This window comes from Prorops nasuta, unplaced genomic scaffold (assembly GCF_024137725.1).
Source record: "Prorops nasuta isolate Cenicafe-Biocafe unplaced genomic scaffold, Cenicafe_Pnas_1.2 PNAS00018, whole genome shotgun sequence".
Lineage (NCBI taxonomy): Eukaryota > Metazoa > Arthropoda > Insecta > Hymenoptera > Bethylidae > Prorops > Prorops nasuta.
This window is the reverse complement of record NW_027116815.1, coordinates 2,217,277-2,235,097: the sequence shown is the minus strand read 5'-3', so window position 1 is coordinate 2,235,097 and position 17,821 is coordinate 2,217,277. Positions and strand designations below refer to the sequence as shown.

Below are 17,821 nucleotides of genomic sequence, written 5' to 3'. Positions count from 1 at the left end.
CGTTAACGGCTAAGGAGGAGGAATAGCTGGTTCCACCAGCAGCGTTGCTCGCCGTGCAGGTGTATTCGCCCGCGTGGTTAGCTGTCACGGCGTCGATTGTCAGTAAACTGACACGCTTACTGGTCTGAATCGTTATGTCAGAAAAATCGTGAGAGATTGGCTCGCCATTGAGGGCCCACTCTATGTCTATCGGTTGGTCCCCTTTCAAAACTGTGCAAGTGGCTGTAACTGTATCGCCCCAATTCGTCGGTTCCTCACCAAGAATGAACGGTGCTATCTGTGGAGCGACTAAACGAGAAAATGGTCCCTTTCAGTTCAAAAGCTATATCGATTATTGATAAAGAGCAAATTACTATAAATCTGTTTAAAAAAAGAGTTCTTCGGAGAACAGTCGAGCCTCTGGTGTGACTATATGAGAGGATGGAAAGCGTGTTGAGAGGATGAAAAGGATGCAGGTGAGAAAGGAGGGTTTCGTCATGCCTGAGATGTTAGTACCATTGATGGCTAAGGTGGAGGAAAAGCTGGTTCCACCGGCAGCATTGCTCGCTGTGCAAGTGTATTCGCCAGCGTGGTGAGCAGCAACCGCATCGATGGTCAGTAAGCTGACACGTTTCTTGTTTTCAATCGTAATATCGGAGTAAGCGTGGGAAATCGGTTCTCCATTCAGAGCCCAATCTATCTCGATCGGTTGGTCCCCTTTCAGCACTGTACAAGTAGCAGTGACTGTATCACCCCAATTCGCTGGTTCCTCGCCGAGTACGAAAGGTGCTATCTGGGGAGCAACTGAATTCACCAAAACAATTTTAATCCTGTACGAAATTTTTCTAAAACGATCTGTGGTACTCGCGAAATCCTATCTGCGTGAAATTTTATCAAATGGAATGATAAAAATCAGGATGAAGATGCTAGGGTTAGAAAGGAGGTATATAGATATGAGATGTTCTGCATGGAAAATAGGTGTTGGGAATTAGAATGGTATGAAGGATTTTTAAAATCAAGGTAGAGCATATATTCTTCAGCAATTATATTGTACCATTGACGGTTAGTGTAGAAGAATAGCTGGTTCCTCCAGCAGCGTTACTCGCTGTACACGTGTATTCACCAGCATGGTGGGCGGTAACAGCTTCGATGGTCAGGAGGCTGACTCGTTTGCTAGTTTTCTGTACGACAATGCCCGAAAAATCGGGAGAAATCGGTTCTCCTTTAAAAGCCCATCCTATTTCTACCGGCTGATCTCCTTTCAATACAGTGCAAGTTGCAGTAACAGTATCACCCCAATTAGCTGGTTCATCGCCGAGTACGAAAGGTGCTATCTGGGGAGCAACTAAATTCACCAAAACTCATGTTAATCGTGCACCGAAAAGTCTATAAAATTCTGACGCGAATATCATCTCGTATGAGTCGTTATCAGTCTGGGGTTTCGTTATAAGGAACCAGGGATATGACTTGGTAAATAATTAGATGAAACTTTTAGGAGCGGATTTTATACAAGGATCTTTTCTTCAGCAATATATCCTGAAATAGCTATGGTTCCTCGCTAAGAACAAAAGATACTATTTGGGAGATAATTGAATTACAAAAACTCTTGTCAATCCTACAGCGAAATTCTACAAAAATTCTTAAACGCGACTCATCTCGGATAAATCGTTATCACTGTGGTTTCGTTTGAGAATAAAACCAATGATGAAATAAGGAACGGGGAAAGACTTATTGGAAAAAGATTGGATGAAACTTTTAGGGGCAGATTTTGTTCAAGCATCTTTTCTTCAGCAATTATTGTACCGTTTACAGCTAGAATGGCAGAGTAACTGGTTCCTCCAGCAGCGTTACTCGCCGTACAAGTATATTCGCCAGCATGGTGGGCTGTAACAGCTTCGATGGTCAGGAGGCTAACTCGTTTGCTAGTCTTCTGCACGGTAATACCAGAAAAATCCGGAGAAATCGGTTCTCCCTTGAACGCCCAGCCTATTTCTACCGGCTGGTCCCCTTTTAATATCGTGCAAACCGCAGTGATCGTATCTCCCCAATTGACTGGTTCCTCTCCAAGGTCAAACGGAGCTATCTGTGGAGCAACTAAATCAACGGCTAAACGTCAGCAAGCGAATAATCCAAGGCCTAAGTCAAAAATCCAATGTAACTCAGATATTCCCACTCTTCAACATTGTCCACCAATTAATTACCAAAACCTTGCAACAATTGATTACCAACTATCCACGACAGAAACAATAGATTAAATTTTATAAATTTTTAATTGCAACGTCCAGAGAAAATGGACCCTGATAGCACACTATATTCAGGGGACGTCTTCGACATGTCTACTTGATGTATAGATACCCTCGGAGCGTTTTTAGGATATCCCAAGGACATTTTACTGGGGGAGGATCATTAACGCAGGAGGAAGGAAAAATAAAAAAAACGCGAGAGAAATAACAAAGCAATAATCGAGCAAATCTTCTGTCGAGGTGATTTGTACCATTGACAGCGAGAGTAGAGGTGAAACTGGTAGCACCAGCTGCATTACTCGCAGTACAAGTGTATTCGCCAGCGTGGTGGGCAGTGACCGCCTCGATGATCAGCAAACTAACACGTTTATTGGTCTTCTGAATCGTAATATCGGAAAATTCGTGATTGATCGGTACTCCATTGAGGGCCCAGTCTATATCTATCGGTTGGTCCCCTTTGAGAATCGTGCAAGTGGCGGTGATCGTGTCCCCTGACTTGACGGGTTCCTCGCTAAGTTCGAACGGTGCTATCTGTGGTCCAACTAAATCAACGCGAAACTCTGTTAATTGATAGGATAGAGCGCGCCGGAACTACCGGAACTCCCGGAACTCCACCGGTCCAACGAAACTGGGGCTGATATAGAGTTAAAGAAGGAATTTTAATAATGATGCAGAAGAATTATCAATCGTGTAATATAGTACATATTAGGAAGAATAAAATAGAATAATAATGGTTGATGAAGAGGACAAGGGATGGGAGAAGCAAGAGGTAGATCTCTGTGCATGGTTCTGCGTCGTACCATTAACAGCTAACGTAGCCGATCTGCTGGTGGCACCGGCATTGTTGGTGGCCGAACACGTGTACACGCCTGCATGGCTGGCTGCAACTGATTCTATGCTGAGGATGCTATTCTTTTTCGTAGTGGCAAGAACGTTTATATCTGTTCGATCCCGGCTAATCAATTGATCGTTCAACGCCCACGTAATTTCGATCGGCAAATCTCCCTTGACTATTGCGCACACCACCGACATAGATTCACCCGAATTAACCGGTTCTTCGGCTATGCTGAACGGCGCAATTTCCGGTGCAACTGTAACGCATTTGTGAAACGTCCCTGTTTGCTCAATTTTGGTATGGAGGGTGGAGAGTTTGAAAATGTGAAGTAAAGAGAGAGAAATAGACAATTAGAGAGAAAGAAGGAAAGGAAAAGAAAGAGTGAGATATATATAGAAATGTAGATATTGACAAACAGTACAACTCCTTTGGTCATGTATATATATACATATCATATATGTAGATATGATTGTAAGCTGCAACCGTACCCCTGTCGCGACCGGCCAACCACCTTATTGGCACGATGTTCTTATCGATAACTATATAGCGTACCGTTCACTGATAACACGGATGAATGCGTTGCGGTTCCGGCCGAGTTGCTCGCCGTGCAAAAATACTCGCCCGCGTGTCTGGCCGCCACCGAATCTATCGTCAAGGTGCTCGCTCTTTTGCTACTTCTGCGCACGAGAACGTCTCGACGCTCGTATTGGTCGTCAGCAACGCTCTCCAATATTGGCCGACCGTTCAGCGTCCACACAATGTCGATCGGCAAGTCTCCCTTTATCACTGCGCACTGAACGGTCGCCATTTCCCCGGCATTGGCTGCTTCATCCCCGAAACTGAACGGCGCCAACTGCGGCGCCACTGCAACATCCCAGCCGTAACGGCATCATCGAAAATCCAACTCCGAGGACTCGCGATTTTTTCGGAAGGAATCGGTTGGGTGGAAATGCGAACATTCTCAACAGTTTCACGACCAAGAGTCACTAGCCAAAGCTGGGATCGAAAACTATACAGAAGGCTCAAGCGATATACAAGAAAACAGAAAGGAATAAGCGTCGATTCTCATAGACGCTGGATCCTGGTGCCATCCGCTGTCCTTCACTTAAATATACAACACATTTCTATTTATAATTATATATATATATATATATATTACAATTTTCTTCATGATGTCCGAAAATTGTACAATTTAACAGCGGCTGGCACTTGTACAGAGACCTTCATCCAAATACACTACGAAGTTTACTGCGAAGTATACAAGAAATTACAGAGGATACTGAAGATACGTAATGAGATCCAAGTAAGAATATTAATTATTTAATATAAGAATGAAAGGTAAATGGGGATCGCGGGTACCGTTGACCGACAGAACAGCAGTGTGGCTGTCCGATCCAGCGGCATTGGTAGCCGTGCACTTGTATCTTCCAGCATGTCTGGCCGCAACGCTGTCGATGCTCAGGAAGCTGACCCTTTTATTGAACACGACATTAATGTCCGGTTGCGTTGGGTCTATCGCTACGTCGTTGAACGTCCACGTCAAGTTCAGCGGGAAATCCCCCTTCACTATGGTGCAAGATACCGATAGCATCTCTCCGGAGTTGAGAGGATCGTCGCCGAATGAGAACTGAAGGATCTGTGGTGCGACTGCGTCAGTACATTCCCACGTCAGAGACAATTCTCAACCATTGGATCACCAAGCATCCTGGTATCAACCACCCAACTCTCTCCTCGCCTCGATTTCACGACGAAATTCGTTACAAAACGTTGCTTGGTATAGGATATGGTCATCGCAAAATGATAAACAAGAAAATATCAAGGTTCTCGTTATGTATATATACATATATACTTAACGATGTAGGGATACAATGGTGCGAAGCGAGGAAGTTTAATTTCCGCCTACACACGCACACACACACACGCATACACAGACAAAGTAGAGACATAAGTACGACGCGAAGGGTTCGAAAGTTGACGATGGTCGGTGAGATGAGCGAGGGTAGATTGGTGGATGATGGACAAGAGGTTCGCCTCGAACGATGATTTCGCGAATAGTCGCGCATGAACTTTCTCTTCGGGTATACCATGTGCAGTATACATCAGTAATACCGTTGACGGCGAGTTGAGCCGAGTGGCTGACGGTTCCAGCTCTGTTGGAAGCGGAACAGCTGTACTCCCCGGCGTGTCTCGCCGCGACGGATTCGATGGTCAGTACGCTGTTCTTTCTATTGGTACTTGCAACAACCACGTCAGATCCGGTCTCTATCGGCGTCCCGTTGAAAGCCCAACTCAACTCTAGTGGCTGATCACCCTTCGTCACCGAACACGTCACGGATACCAACTCCCCCCAGCTAGCTGGTTCATCGCCGAAGGTGAACGGCAGAATTTGAGGAGCCACTGTAAACAACTGTGAAGAACAGTCCTCCCCGAGAATTCTTAACGAGACGTTGATGCAGCATTCGAGTTCTCTTTTACAATGCAGGATCTATATTTATAGCGTTGGATCATTCAAGTTGGACTTTGGCGGTGGATGTGTAACGATGATGATGCGAAGCAGCGATAATGGGGCTTTTTAGGAGGCAATTGAGGGGGAACGATCGTAATTGGAGTTGGATCTGAGTGATTGTCGTTGGATTAGAATTGCGAGGTGGTGGGGGCCGTACCATTAACCGTCAAGGTCGTTGATCGACTGACAGAACCAGCGAGATTAGACGCGGAACAGGCGTACTCCCCGGCATGCCCAGCCGAGACACCGTCGATGCTCAGCGTGCTCAGATGCTTGGTGATCCTCGTGACCTTGATACCTTCTTTGTCTTTCATGGCGTCGATAGGGACGCCGTTGAACGCCCACGAAATGTCCATCGGCATGTCGCCCTTCGATATCGAGCAGGACACCGATACGGAGTCGCCCCAGTTTGCCACTTCAGCATTGAAGGCGATTGGCAAAAGCTGCGGACTCACTAAAGTCACGTTCACCGATCAGTTACCCCGCCATTGCCGATTCAACGTCCAATGCCGCGTACTTGCATCCTCGACCAATTATCTTTCTCCCCACTTTGTCACTTGGCTTCTCGCTCTCGGGGACCATAAGGGATTCGCACTTGGGGATCTTGATGGGAGTTTCGGGCTTGAATATACTACTGTGCACGTTGCGGGGTTAGTGCAAAAATTAATATAAGGTAGAACGAATTAGTGGAGTAATGAGAGAAATTTATAAAAAAAAATGGGAGGAGGGTGAAAAATTATAAGTTGAAGAGATGAACAAGTGTCGAACCATTGACAGTGAGTTCAGTCGTATGGGAGGCTGTCCCAGCTGAATTTTCGGCACTGCAAGTATATTCCCCAGCGTGTTTCGCGGTGATGATGGAAATCATTAGATTGCTAACGCGATCCGCGACCTTCTGCGTGATCACGCCAGAGGAACCGCCCATTTTCTCCCCAGGATAGCTCCAACGTATGTTCAAGGGCAGATCACCGGTAGGCACGATACATTGCAGATTTGCAAACTCTCCGGCGTTCATTGGCAACTTCGTGAACGCAAATTGTTGTACCGCAGGCGGCACTGAGAATGACCATCGTTTGTATTTGTGTGTGATCTTTTATTCTTTTGTTTTTTTTTTTATTTTATCTCTTCGCGACAAATCATTTTCCTTTCAAAATTCTAAGATGTATTGACAAACTTCGGAATGCTAGATCAACCACGAGGCTGAATCTTTTGATAAAAAAAAGCTTACAAAAATACACGTCCTTGAAACTTTTCGTCAGCCACCGCCATACCAACATCCAACGATCCAACGAAAGCGTTTGTCCCTAAAATTTCCTTCCACTGTGAATTGATCACAACTGCGATAGAACTATCTTTCTATTCATCTTGCACCTTCGTCTGTATTAAATCATATACTATACGGAAGCCCTCGAAGGAGATGCGCAAGATTACGTGGAAAATTATATACTGAAAATAATCATCTGTAAAAAATTATAATTTATCTGCAAGAATATATCGATTATCTGCATCCTCGAATTGGCTGGTTGCTGTAGGATAATCTTAACATCTTAAACTATTTTATATAAATATATACCGTTGTGTTGAAGATAGCAAAATTTGAGTCGTTCCTAATCTTTAGATTATTTTCAAAGGACCCCGCAAAATTTTTAATAGATCATTGTAAAATCAATCGTTCGTCGCAGTCGGATGCAAAAACGAATAAGCATCCAGTATCCGAATTGTTAATGATGACATCCGAAACGCTGAATGCGCGCGCGTCAGTCATCCAACAGCGATGAGAGCGTCTCTTTGTAGAACAGACTTATAGAAACGGGATCTCAATTGTTTTTGTTCCAAACTTTGAAAAACTGTTGCTTCCGTATCATCCTGATCAAGTCCTAATGACTACATCTAGAGTTAAAACAGAATTTGAGCTCCAGGAGCACTCAAAGTTCGATATACTATTATTTCAAAGTGCAGGGTCCTTTATCACAGTGAATACAAGCTTCACTTTTGTACAAGAATAAAAAAGATCTCATGATTAAAAGGAACCTAGTTTATAGCAATTTAGTAAAAATCGAGAGTGAAACTTACCCATGACTTGAACTTCCAGAGTTCCTCTTGCACTATAACCCTGAGCGTTGCGTGCAACACAAGTGTAAGTGGCTTGATCGCTCTGGCGTTCGACGTTCTCGATGATAAGCGTGCCGTTGGGGAAGACTTTTTGTTTTCTATTGATTGGAAGAACCCTGGTGTCACGTTCCCACACGATATTCTCGATAGGATAGCCGGCCACTGGACATGTCACGCGAAGAGTCTCTCCAGCTACGATGGCTTTCTTATCCATGTGACGAATGAACGGCAGACCGTACACGTTCAACCTGGCCGAATGTTCAGCCGAACCCACCTAGAGAGTCAATTTGCTCGTTAAAACACAATTCATTCTATGATAATTCCTGAAAAAAACTAATGTACAAAATTAAAAATCTATAATCGAGCTTTAACGAAGCCTGATCGAAACCTTGGAAGCAGCGATACACTTGTACAGTCCTCCGTCATTGGTGTGGGTGCTGGATATATTGAGGTGTGACACAACGTCACCGTTCACAGTCACGTATTGGCCAATCTGCAGTCTTTCCGTATTCGATAATCGTTTCCCATCGATTTCCCAGCTAATCTCGGGAGTGGGATTTCCACTGGCGATACACTTCAGGAACATGCTTGGTCCAGGCTGCAGAGTCTCATCGGTAAAAGCTTGTCGGATCTGAGGAGGTTCGACTGTGGACATGGAATAAACGATGGATTAAAATGAGAAGTTTGAATAGAATATTAAACGAAGATTTATACAATGGAGACCAACATCTTCCTCCAAGTTTGAGTTCAGCCGTGGCCTGTGCGCTTTCCTGGTCGTTTCTGACGAAGCACTGGTACATGCCCTTGTCCTCCTTCTTCACGCTCTCGATCCTCAGCACCGGATCCTCCAGACCCAAGGGCTTGCCGTCCTTCAACCAAGAGATGGTTTTGATCGGATTTCCACGGACGTTGCAGGTGAAAATGGCGGGTCTCCCGAAGTCCACGGTTTGCGTCGTTGGTTCGATTTCTGCTCCAAGGGGCGCCGTTACCGTCAGCACCGTCTCGACGCTCTCCCCACCCACCGAGTTGTTCACGATGCACAAGTACTTCCCGGAATCCTCGACTTTGGCTTCTCGAATGATCAGCGTTCCGCTAACTTGACGAACGCGATCGTTCAGCTGAACTGGTTGGCGCCGAGACGAACCCTCGATGAACTTGTACCATCTGCAAAAGAAACAAAAAACAACCGTCGTTTGTGAAATCCGTGCCGGGTCAAAAGCAGCTTGACCCGCTTTTATGTCTATTCTCTCAAGGTATTCTTCACACCCCCCCCCCCCCCCCCCCTCCCCCCACAGTCCAAATAAATTGCTACCGTACAGTCGAGCAAAAGTACCAATTAAGATTCAAATAACTTGATTTTGTTTAAATATTTTGTTAAAAAAAATGGAATAATTTTTTCTTAATTCGCTCCACTGTACGTTGCCACTTATTTTTTACGCAGGGCATTGGGCGTCTCTGGGCACAACTGTCCTACGTTTTTATACAGATCTTCTCTACCACGTGGCGTGCTTTCTCAAAAAAGAAGCTGAGCGGGCAACAGAATCGCGAATCGCTGATAAATATCATCAAGCACTTAAAGATGAAAAAGCGAAGCAAGGCGAGGACGTGTGTGGGATGAGAGTCTGGCAAGTGACGACTGTGTGGCGTAAACAAAACCTCCGATAACCAATGAAAAACAAGCGAGTCGCAGGATTGGATCTCGCGTGCTTTGGCTCGACGTTCCCAACGATGGAGAGATAAGAATAAAACGGAACCACGAAGCACTCGATCGAGTTCAAATTCAGGGACGTCGATCGTTTTCTTTGGAAAAACCGCGACAGGTAAATGGAAGCTTCCAGGAATGTTGGGTGGATCAACCGTTTGGCTAGAGATCGATGGAGGAAATTACGATTAATATTTATTCGAAAAAGAATAAGAAAGTGCAGCTGGTAATTGGTGGCTGGTGCGGTAGCTCGAAAATAATGTAACGTATGTATATGTAACTAGATGCGAAGGCACTTTTTTTCGAGAATAATAGGATTTTTATATATAATAGTAAGAATGAGAGAGAGAGAGAGAGAGAGAGAGAGAGAGAGAGAGAGAGAGAGAGAGAGAGAGAGAGAGAGAGAGAGAGAGAGAGAGAGAGAGGTAAGAGGGGGAGAGAAGGAAAAAAGGTAAGGTAATGTTTGAGAATGTAATAAATCACCTTTTTCGTAGCAAATGAATAGAGGAAGCTGCGATTAATATTCATTGGAAAAATAATAAAAAAAGTGCAGCTGGTATTTCGTGATTGGTGCGGTAGCCCAAAAATAAAGTAACGCTTCTATGCAGTTAGACGCGAAAGCACTCTATTCAAGAATAATAGGATATTTGTAAGAGTAAGAAATAGAGTGAGAAAAAGGGATAGAGATATGGAGGAAAAGAAATGTAGGTTTGATGGGATGAAGGGAAGCACGAAGGTGGCGAGGACTTACCAGCCGAATCGTGGGAGTATTGGAGTTGTGCAGGTGCAGGACAACATTGATCCCACATGATCGGGTGACGCCATGGTCCACCCGGATCAGCACCAAGACTACCCGAAGGAGAATGGGGCTCTCATCCCTTTTTCAAGGTCGCGCTTCGTTCGTCTATCTCGAAGTTGCGCCGAGGGTTCCGGTCGGCACTGAAAACCAACACGTCCCATTGGCCCCGTGTCTTTTTTCATAATAACGAAATATACAGTAGAAAAAATCCTCCGTCAATGGTTTTATCATTAATTATCAACAACATCACCAACCTCGTTAATCTCGAGCTTCAACAAAATATTTTCATCCACGATCTAACCTATGTCTGAGAAAAACACAACTCCCTAGAGTCTTTGTCTCTCCTATTTAGCCGATTTTCCCTCTTCCCACATACTTTGAAAATTCTTACGTCAACTATATATACTGCTCTGTGGATTTCACAGTTTCTGACGTGAGTAGCATAGCATATAATAAACGTATATATATATATATATATGTTTATGAAATCGATTGGCTTGGGGCACCGACACCCGGCACGGGGTAGAGGGTAAGGATGAAGGCTCCGAGAAGCGATAGGTTCTACCGTGCTCTGCTCTATATACGCGGAGCGAGATATGATTGGAAAAAAAAGAGAAAAAAATATTTGGTGAGAGAAGAAAGTTATCGGAGGTGCGATGTACCTAGTGATCGGGGCAGGAAAGCCTTGTGCCGCACACGTCAACGCCAGAGACTCGCCCTCTACCCCGCGGTACTTATTTAATCCATCTCCTGTTGCCTTTGGTCCGGTACGACCTGACGGCTCTGAAAGGACATTGCGATCATCTTATTGAAACATTAAATTATTCCAGTTAATTCTTCCATTCATTCACCCAGCTCCTTTTCTTCCACACTCTTTTAGCTTGCATGCCTATATCTATACCATAACTTTCTTATAGTAAGAAAACAAAATAGTGTACGTACCACTTTTGGAAATCCTCCTGTGGAAAAGCTTCGTCCGTCTTTTTCACACCACACTCGTATATAACGCAACAAAGGTCACTTACCTTTGCAAAACAGGTGGTAGGTTTGTCCTTGGATCAATGAATTATCGACAACGACGACGAATTTCAACATTTATCTGTACCTTGTCAAGGGCACCGGGTGTCCTTGAAGGGAATGACTCAAAGCTACATCCTGACCTATCGCAGCAACGACCAATTCCCAACCCTCGAATTTCTTTCCGGAAGCTCGCGGTGCGATTTTACTGGTCCCCTCTGAAAAAGTTCAGTTTTGAACTTTCAGGGAATTATTGTACCTTGTGAACGGGACGGGATATCCCTGAGCGTCGCAATCCAGAGCCACCACCTCCCCTCCCGGAACATCTACTAATTTACCACCCTCGTAACGCTCGCCTGCAACTCGAGGCGCCACTTTTCCCGTTGGCTCTGTAAGCAAATCCAAGCTAATCCTGAAAATCGCGACCTAACGCTTGCTTCAATTTCGGAGCTGGGAAATTGTGAACAGGAAACAGTACGATCGACGAAAAAATTGTTCAAACAGTAAATATTTATCTTTACAATAATAAACTGAATTTATTGATATAACGAATAATCAATTATTATAATGAGATTATTCAGGATTCGTTATACCAATAAATTTGGTCGATTATTTAAATGAAAAATATTTACCATCTGAAATACTTATTCCGAGTGCAACTGGACAGTAATTAAGATTAATCGAAATGTGGCTCTGTGAGAAAAACCCAAGCTATAACCCTGAGAATCGCGACGTAACGCGTACCTGAATGCGGGAGCAGGGAAGCCTTGAACAGGGCACGGTAACCCGACAGTGAGATTCATCAAAATGTCCCTCTTCAGGCCACTCACGTCCTTGTCCCGCGCGTTGGGACGTACGCTCCCTCGGGGCTCTGGAATTCGGACAAAATCAACGTGCAAGAAGAACGATTCATCGTCGTTGTCGAAAATCGAGGGATGAATGAAGCAACGCGTGGAGATATCTGATTGGTTATATGCGCTCGATCAGTAACATTTCTGCTAACCTGTACAAAGGCGCCGGACTCGCCTGGGCTTCGCACAGTAACGCAAATTCCTCGCCCCTGCTCTTCAGCATCTCGTCGAATTTTGATCTAGGCGGCAATCTTGGCGGACTACTTCCTACCGGTTCTAAAAGAAATTGAAAAACAAGCTTCACCAACCGATAGATCATCTCCACGCTTTGTCATTTTTAATTCCTTCCCTAATTCCTCCTCTATTAAACCATGGAACATTAAATTCCAAAAATAAACTTATGACCTATATAACCTTCCTTACGACTAATTCGATACACCTTGTGAAAATTCCAAAATAATCTGATGGAACAGTCTATAACGTTCAACCAAACCTATTTGTTCCTCTCGTCAATTCCCTTGCAAACAAAATTTGATCATCTTTCTTTATACACATACTCGTTGAGGAACCAAGTGGCCATATATAGGTAAGCAAGGCCATACCTGAATAGAGGAAGAGGATAAGCCTGAGCTTGGCACAACAGAGCGATGCTTTGCTCGCCCGAAATAGTCAAGACTGTAATTTTTGCAGTCGGTGGAACTTTCGGTCCTGCTGGATTCACCGGTTCTACACCAATCAACGTAAAACTAATTATACATGAATTTAGGAAAATAAAGATTAAATTTCTATAGCTATATATATATATATATATATATGATACAAATATGATTGGAAATTAAAGTAAGTAGGAAGAGTGTGCCAATGTCGAGTCTAAAATACCTGTAGGATGGTAGAGGGTGTCCTTGAGCTGGGCAGAGCATCGTTACAATTCCATCAACAAAGTTGGAAAGAACGTCGTACTTGGCGGTGGAGGCAACTCTGGGCTTCGCCCCGTTAACGGGTTCTAAGCGACGAAAAATGGAACTTAACCGAAGACACGAGAGTTACCTTATCGACTAACCTGAATGCAGGTGCAGGAAATGCCTGAGCATCGCAGAGCAAGCTTAGCCGAGAGTCGCCGGGGACCTCGAAGGAATCCGATTTGGCAGACTTTGGAAACTTCGGAGACACGCGACCAGCTGGTTCTGGCATGGAAATTTCACGTTTTCCTCGAGTAAACTATATATATACAGGTTCAATAGATTGCACAAAATGTGTCCTGGAGGGAACGCACCACCGCTGGATAATTGACGTTAGCGAGGAGAAATTAATTCTTGAAGGAATTAAACGCCACGTCGTGACGCTTTAACGCGATAGTTGAAAATAATTGGGTTACCTGTGCGAAGGAACTGGCGACGCTTGAGCGGAACAAGTGAGCGCGACAGCCGAATTAGCACTTCTCACGTAAGTCACGCTCTTTGCGTCACTTTGAAACGTTGGCGCCTTCGATCCTACGGGCTCTGGGGACAATCGCGAAATCGTCAACCATACGATTCCATTGAAAATACCTGAATGACGGAACTGGGAACCCCTGGGCAGGACAGAAGAACGTCGATGTACTTCCGGCAGCGCGCAAGAAAGAATTCATTCGATTGTCGCTCGAAAATTTCGGACCCTTCAATCCCACTGGCTCTGTCGATTGTTAAACTTGTATAAATTCCTCAAAAATTCATCCAACAAACTAAAGCATCATTTTTATATTGAGATTGAGATGAACCTGAACGCTGGAAGTTTGTGGGAGTTATAACCGGAAATGTTTTTTTTTTAACCTGAAGAATGGGACAGAAAATCACTGAGAGAGGTATCGCAGGCTAGAGGAACTTCCGGAGGCCCGCAAGAGGAAGTTAACGCGGTCATTGGTAGAAAATTTTGGTTCGTTTGTACCTAGTGACTCTGTTAGGTTTTAATACTCATTTTTTCCATCTCGCGTGATCAGATGTTCGGTAGAGATTCTATACATCACAGGAGTGTTGCACTTTGCAGGCTGATATCGGATTTGTTTGCGAGTTTATTTTTACCTGAAAGATGGGACCGGAAATCCCTGAGCAGGACACAGCAGGGTAGAGGAGCTTCCGGAGGCCCGCAAGAAGGAGTTAACGCGATCATCGGTGGAAAATTTTGGTCCTTTTGTGCCCAGTGGCTCTGTTACATTTTAAATACTCATTTTTGCATCTCGCATGATCACAAATGCAGTAGAGATTTGGTACGTTGAAAAATTGTTGCACTCTAAACGCTGGTATTGGATGTTTTTGCGAGTAAAATTTTACCTGAAGGATGGGACCGGAAATCCCTGTGCGGGGCACAACAAAGTGGATGAACTTCCGGCAGCCCGAATAAAGTAACTCATTCTATCATCGCTCGAAAACTTTGGTCCCTTAGATCCCAATGGCTCTGTCGATTATAGTATCCCAATTCTATTAATAAAACTTAAAATGCTGCCGTATGCTACCTGAACGCTGGTACCGGATGACCTTGAGCTTGGCATTGAATTACCAGATCGACGGAAGTTCGAGCTACCATCCATCGTTTGACGTCCCCCGTGACGGAAGGCGCTTTACTGCCAACGGGCTCTTCGCGTCATTCGGAAAAAATCGGATTAGCGAGTGACCAAAAAACAATTTTTTAAATTACCTGAACATTGGAATAGGGTGCGCCTGACCTTGGCAGAGAATCACGATATCATATCCAGTCGGTCTTTCCATCCAACTGCCTTTTTCACCCACTATCGAGGGTGCCTTGCTACCAACTGGTTCTTAACGATAAAAGAAAACGATTGCAACTTCGCGCCTCGAGCTTTTTACCTGAACATTGGAATAGGGTGCACTTGACCTTGGCAAAAGAGAACGATACGAGTCGCAGTTTGCCTGTCGATATTAAAATCCCGCTCGCCTACTATCGAGTATACCTTGCTACCAATTGATTCTTAACGAAAAACCATATAAAAAAAAATTGTAGCTTCGCGACTCGAGTTTATTACCTGAACATTGGAATAGGATGTGCTTGACCTTGACAAAGGAGAACGATATGAGTCCCAGTTCGCCTGTCCATTAAACTGCCTCGTTCGCCCAATATAGACGGTGCCTTACTCCCAACGGGTTCTTTACGAAAGAGAAAGATACAGAGAGAAAGGGAAAGAATAAGAGGATAACATTACAGAAACTTCCTGGAGCTTTACCTGAACATTGGAATAGGGTGCGCCTGACCTTGGCAAAGGAGCACGATATGAGTGCCAGTTCGTCTTTTCATAAGACTTCCCTGCTCGCCCGTGATCGATGGTGCTTTGCTACCAACAGGTTCTTCACCCGAGGGAAAATGTGTAATGGAATTAATGGGAGCTTTCGTGTTACCTGAACATTGGAATAGGGTGTGCCTGTCCTTGACAAAGAAGCACTATATCAGTACCGGTACGTCGCTTTATACGACTGCCCTCCTCACCCAGTACGGACGGTGCTTTGCTTCCCACGGGCTCTGTCGGATCGAGCGGAATTCGTCAATATAATAAATTTGTTACCTAATGCTAGGAACAGGGTGACCTTCGATGGGATAACAGCTTTACCCAACCAGAGGTCAATGACCTATGAATCACTTTATTGTCAAAATATCCTTCGTGAACTCTGTAATAAGTTTATTACTCAATACTACGGAAAGTAGTTAACCCTCGATAGGATAAGTAACAGCTATAATACCCAACCCAAGGTCAATGACCTTTCAACCAACTTATCCTCGCAATATATCCTGTGCGAAGTTTGACGAATGCTTCCAACAAGGAATACCACCGTAGTATGTATCGAATATAACTAGTTTGCGTTACCTAAATGCGGGTACAGGATGTCCTTGAGCAGGACACGACAAGACGATACTCCTATTTTCATTCTTCTTCAGCCAACCGCCCCTCAGCTCGCTTACGAGAACTGGCGCTTTGCTCCCGACTGGCTCTAATGAATTTTTAACGAACGCCGGTTCAAGGATCTATACGTCTAAATTCAATCGAAGCTCGCAGACTCCTGTTTGAACTATAATCAAATGACTATTTACCTAAATGACGGTACGGGATCTCCCTGAACTGGACAGAACAGTACGACGTTGGAGGTCGCAACGTTTTGCAGCCAGATCCCCTTAACGTTTCCGGTGAGCGCTGGTGCTTTGCTTCCTACCGGTTCTAACAATCATCAAAGTGTTTAATTAACACTTGTAATTTAACGACAAAATTATTATTTATATACATATGTCCGAACAGGAGTCCTCGTGCGCGCGCGCTTTTCTATATATATATAACACTGTATTTTGATTACCTAAAATTAGGTACAGGGAAACCCTGAGCCGGGCACGACAAAACAACACTGCTGTTCTTTGCCTTCTCCATCCACACGCCCTTCAAGTCGCCCATAAGGGCGGGAGCTTTACTTCCAACAGGTTCTGACCATAAACATACATATATAGCTATTAACAACGAACCTTGCACGCTTTTATTGGAACAGGGCACGCCATTGGGCGAGACAATCGAGAGAATCAATTTCGGGATTAAAAATCGATCGAGCAAGAATAACAGTGACAAAGTGTTTACCTAAAAGATGGCACGGGGTGACCTTGAGCAGGACAAGCCAAAACGACACTTGACATCGATTTACCTTCCATCCAACCACCTTTTAGAATACCCGTGAGCGTTGGTGCCTTGCTTCCCACCGGTTCTGGCGATTGACAAATGGTTCACACAGAGATTGACTTTCGATCAAAATTTCGACCTTTTGCATGTATATATTTTTTTTCACGCTACGATAGAGGTACCTGAAGGACGGTACTGGGAACCCCTGGGCAGGACAGAACAAGGTCAAATCTTCGCCGATGACCCTGTCGTACCACGATTTTTTGGCATCGCTCGAAAATTTTGGCTTCCTCGTGGCCACTGGCTCTGTCAAGGTCAAGAGTAGCAACATTTTTCAACGCGACACATGCACGTCTTCGACATTCTCCTCGCGTTTACCTAAAGGACGGCACTGGGAACCCCTGTGCAGGACAGAACAGAGTCAAGTCTTGACCTTTGACCCTGTCGTACCAAGCCAGCTTCGCGTCGCTTGAAAATTTTGGCTTCTTCGTGGCAACGGGCTCTATTAGAGGACAAACGGTGGACCTTTTGCAGTCCTATACGCGAGTCGAGCTTTACACTTGGAAATAAAATAGTGGAAAATCAAAACATAAGGACAATTATGTACCTCGTTACAGGAACAGGATGGCCCTGAGCGTTACACGTCATGCTTATTGCTCCGCCCACATTGCGTCGGAAGTTGAAGGTTTTTATCTCGCCAAGAAATGCGGGCGCTTTGCTGCCCATCGGCTCTGATTATCCATCGAAAAACAATGCGGTAAGCGATTAACCAGCGAGAAATTTCAGCTTAAGTGGAAAATTCGAGCCTAGCTGGACAGGGCTCCCCGGTTTATTTATTTTTAGCGTGCTTTCGTACCTAGACATGGGAGCCGGATGACCTTGGGCATTGCAAAGGAGGTTAATATCCATATTGGCCCGACGTGACGGCAAAGCCAATTTCGCATCACCGGAAAATGACGGCGCTTTCGTTCCAACGGGTTCTAAACAACGTTAGCATCTCATCAAGTTTCAATTTTATCTCGTTGGGAGGGACTGGGTTCCCCTGAGGAATTAACAAAGCGAAGCAACTCTGATGATAGCATTTATCGTAAATTAATTCTATCTTTGCACATGTATTTACATATAGCCTATATAT

At 44.5% G+C, this 17,821-nt stretch overlaps 3 protein-coding genes across 3 annotated transcripts in view; all 3 read right to left on the bottom strand.

Moving 5' to 3' along the window:
• Positions 1–17,821, bottom strand: part of Dscam1 (Down syndrome cell adhesion molecule 1) — a 62,330-nt gene that overhangs the window by 19,456 nt on the left and 25,053 nt on the right. Inside the window, 3 exon segments of the mRNA XM_066738358.1 lie at positions 7,637–7,949; positions 8,064–8,320; positions 8,403–8,839. Coding sequence (XP_066594455.1) covers positions 7,637–7,949; positions 8,064–8,320; positions 8,403–8,839 — 1,007 coding nt within the window.
• On the bottom strand, positions 4,370–5,925 carry LOC136780111 (cell adhesion molecule Dscam1-like). The gene is made up of 2 exons (XM_066738222.1): positions 5,721–5,925; positions 4,370–4,704 (listed from the first exon to the last, which is right to left on the bottom strand). The coding sequence occupies exons 1-2, from the start codon at positions 5,923–5,925 to the stop codon at positions 4,370–4,372; spliced, it is 540 nt and encodes a 179-aa protein (XP_066594319.1).
• Positions 10,883–13,387, bottom strand: LOC136780177 (uncharacterized). Its single transcript, XM_066738359.1, has 4 exons — positions 13,105–13,387; positions 12,924–13,047; positions 12,647–12,770; positions 10,883–10,959 (listed from the first exon to the last, which is right to left on the bottom strand). The coding sequence occupies exons 1-4, from the start codon at positions 13,133–13,135 to the stop codon at positions 10,915–10,917; spliced, it is 324 nt and encodes a 107-aa protein (XP_066594456.1). The 5' UTR covers positions 13,136–13,387; the 3' UTR covers positions 10,883–10,914.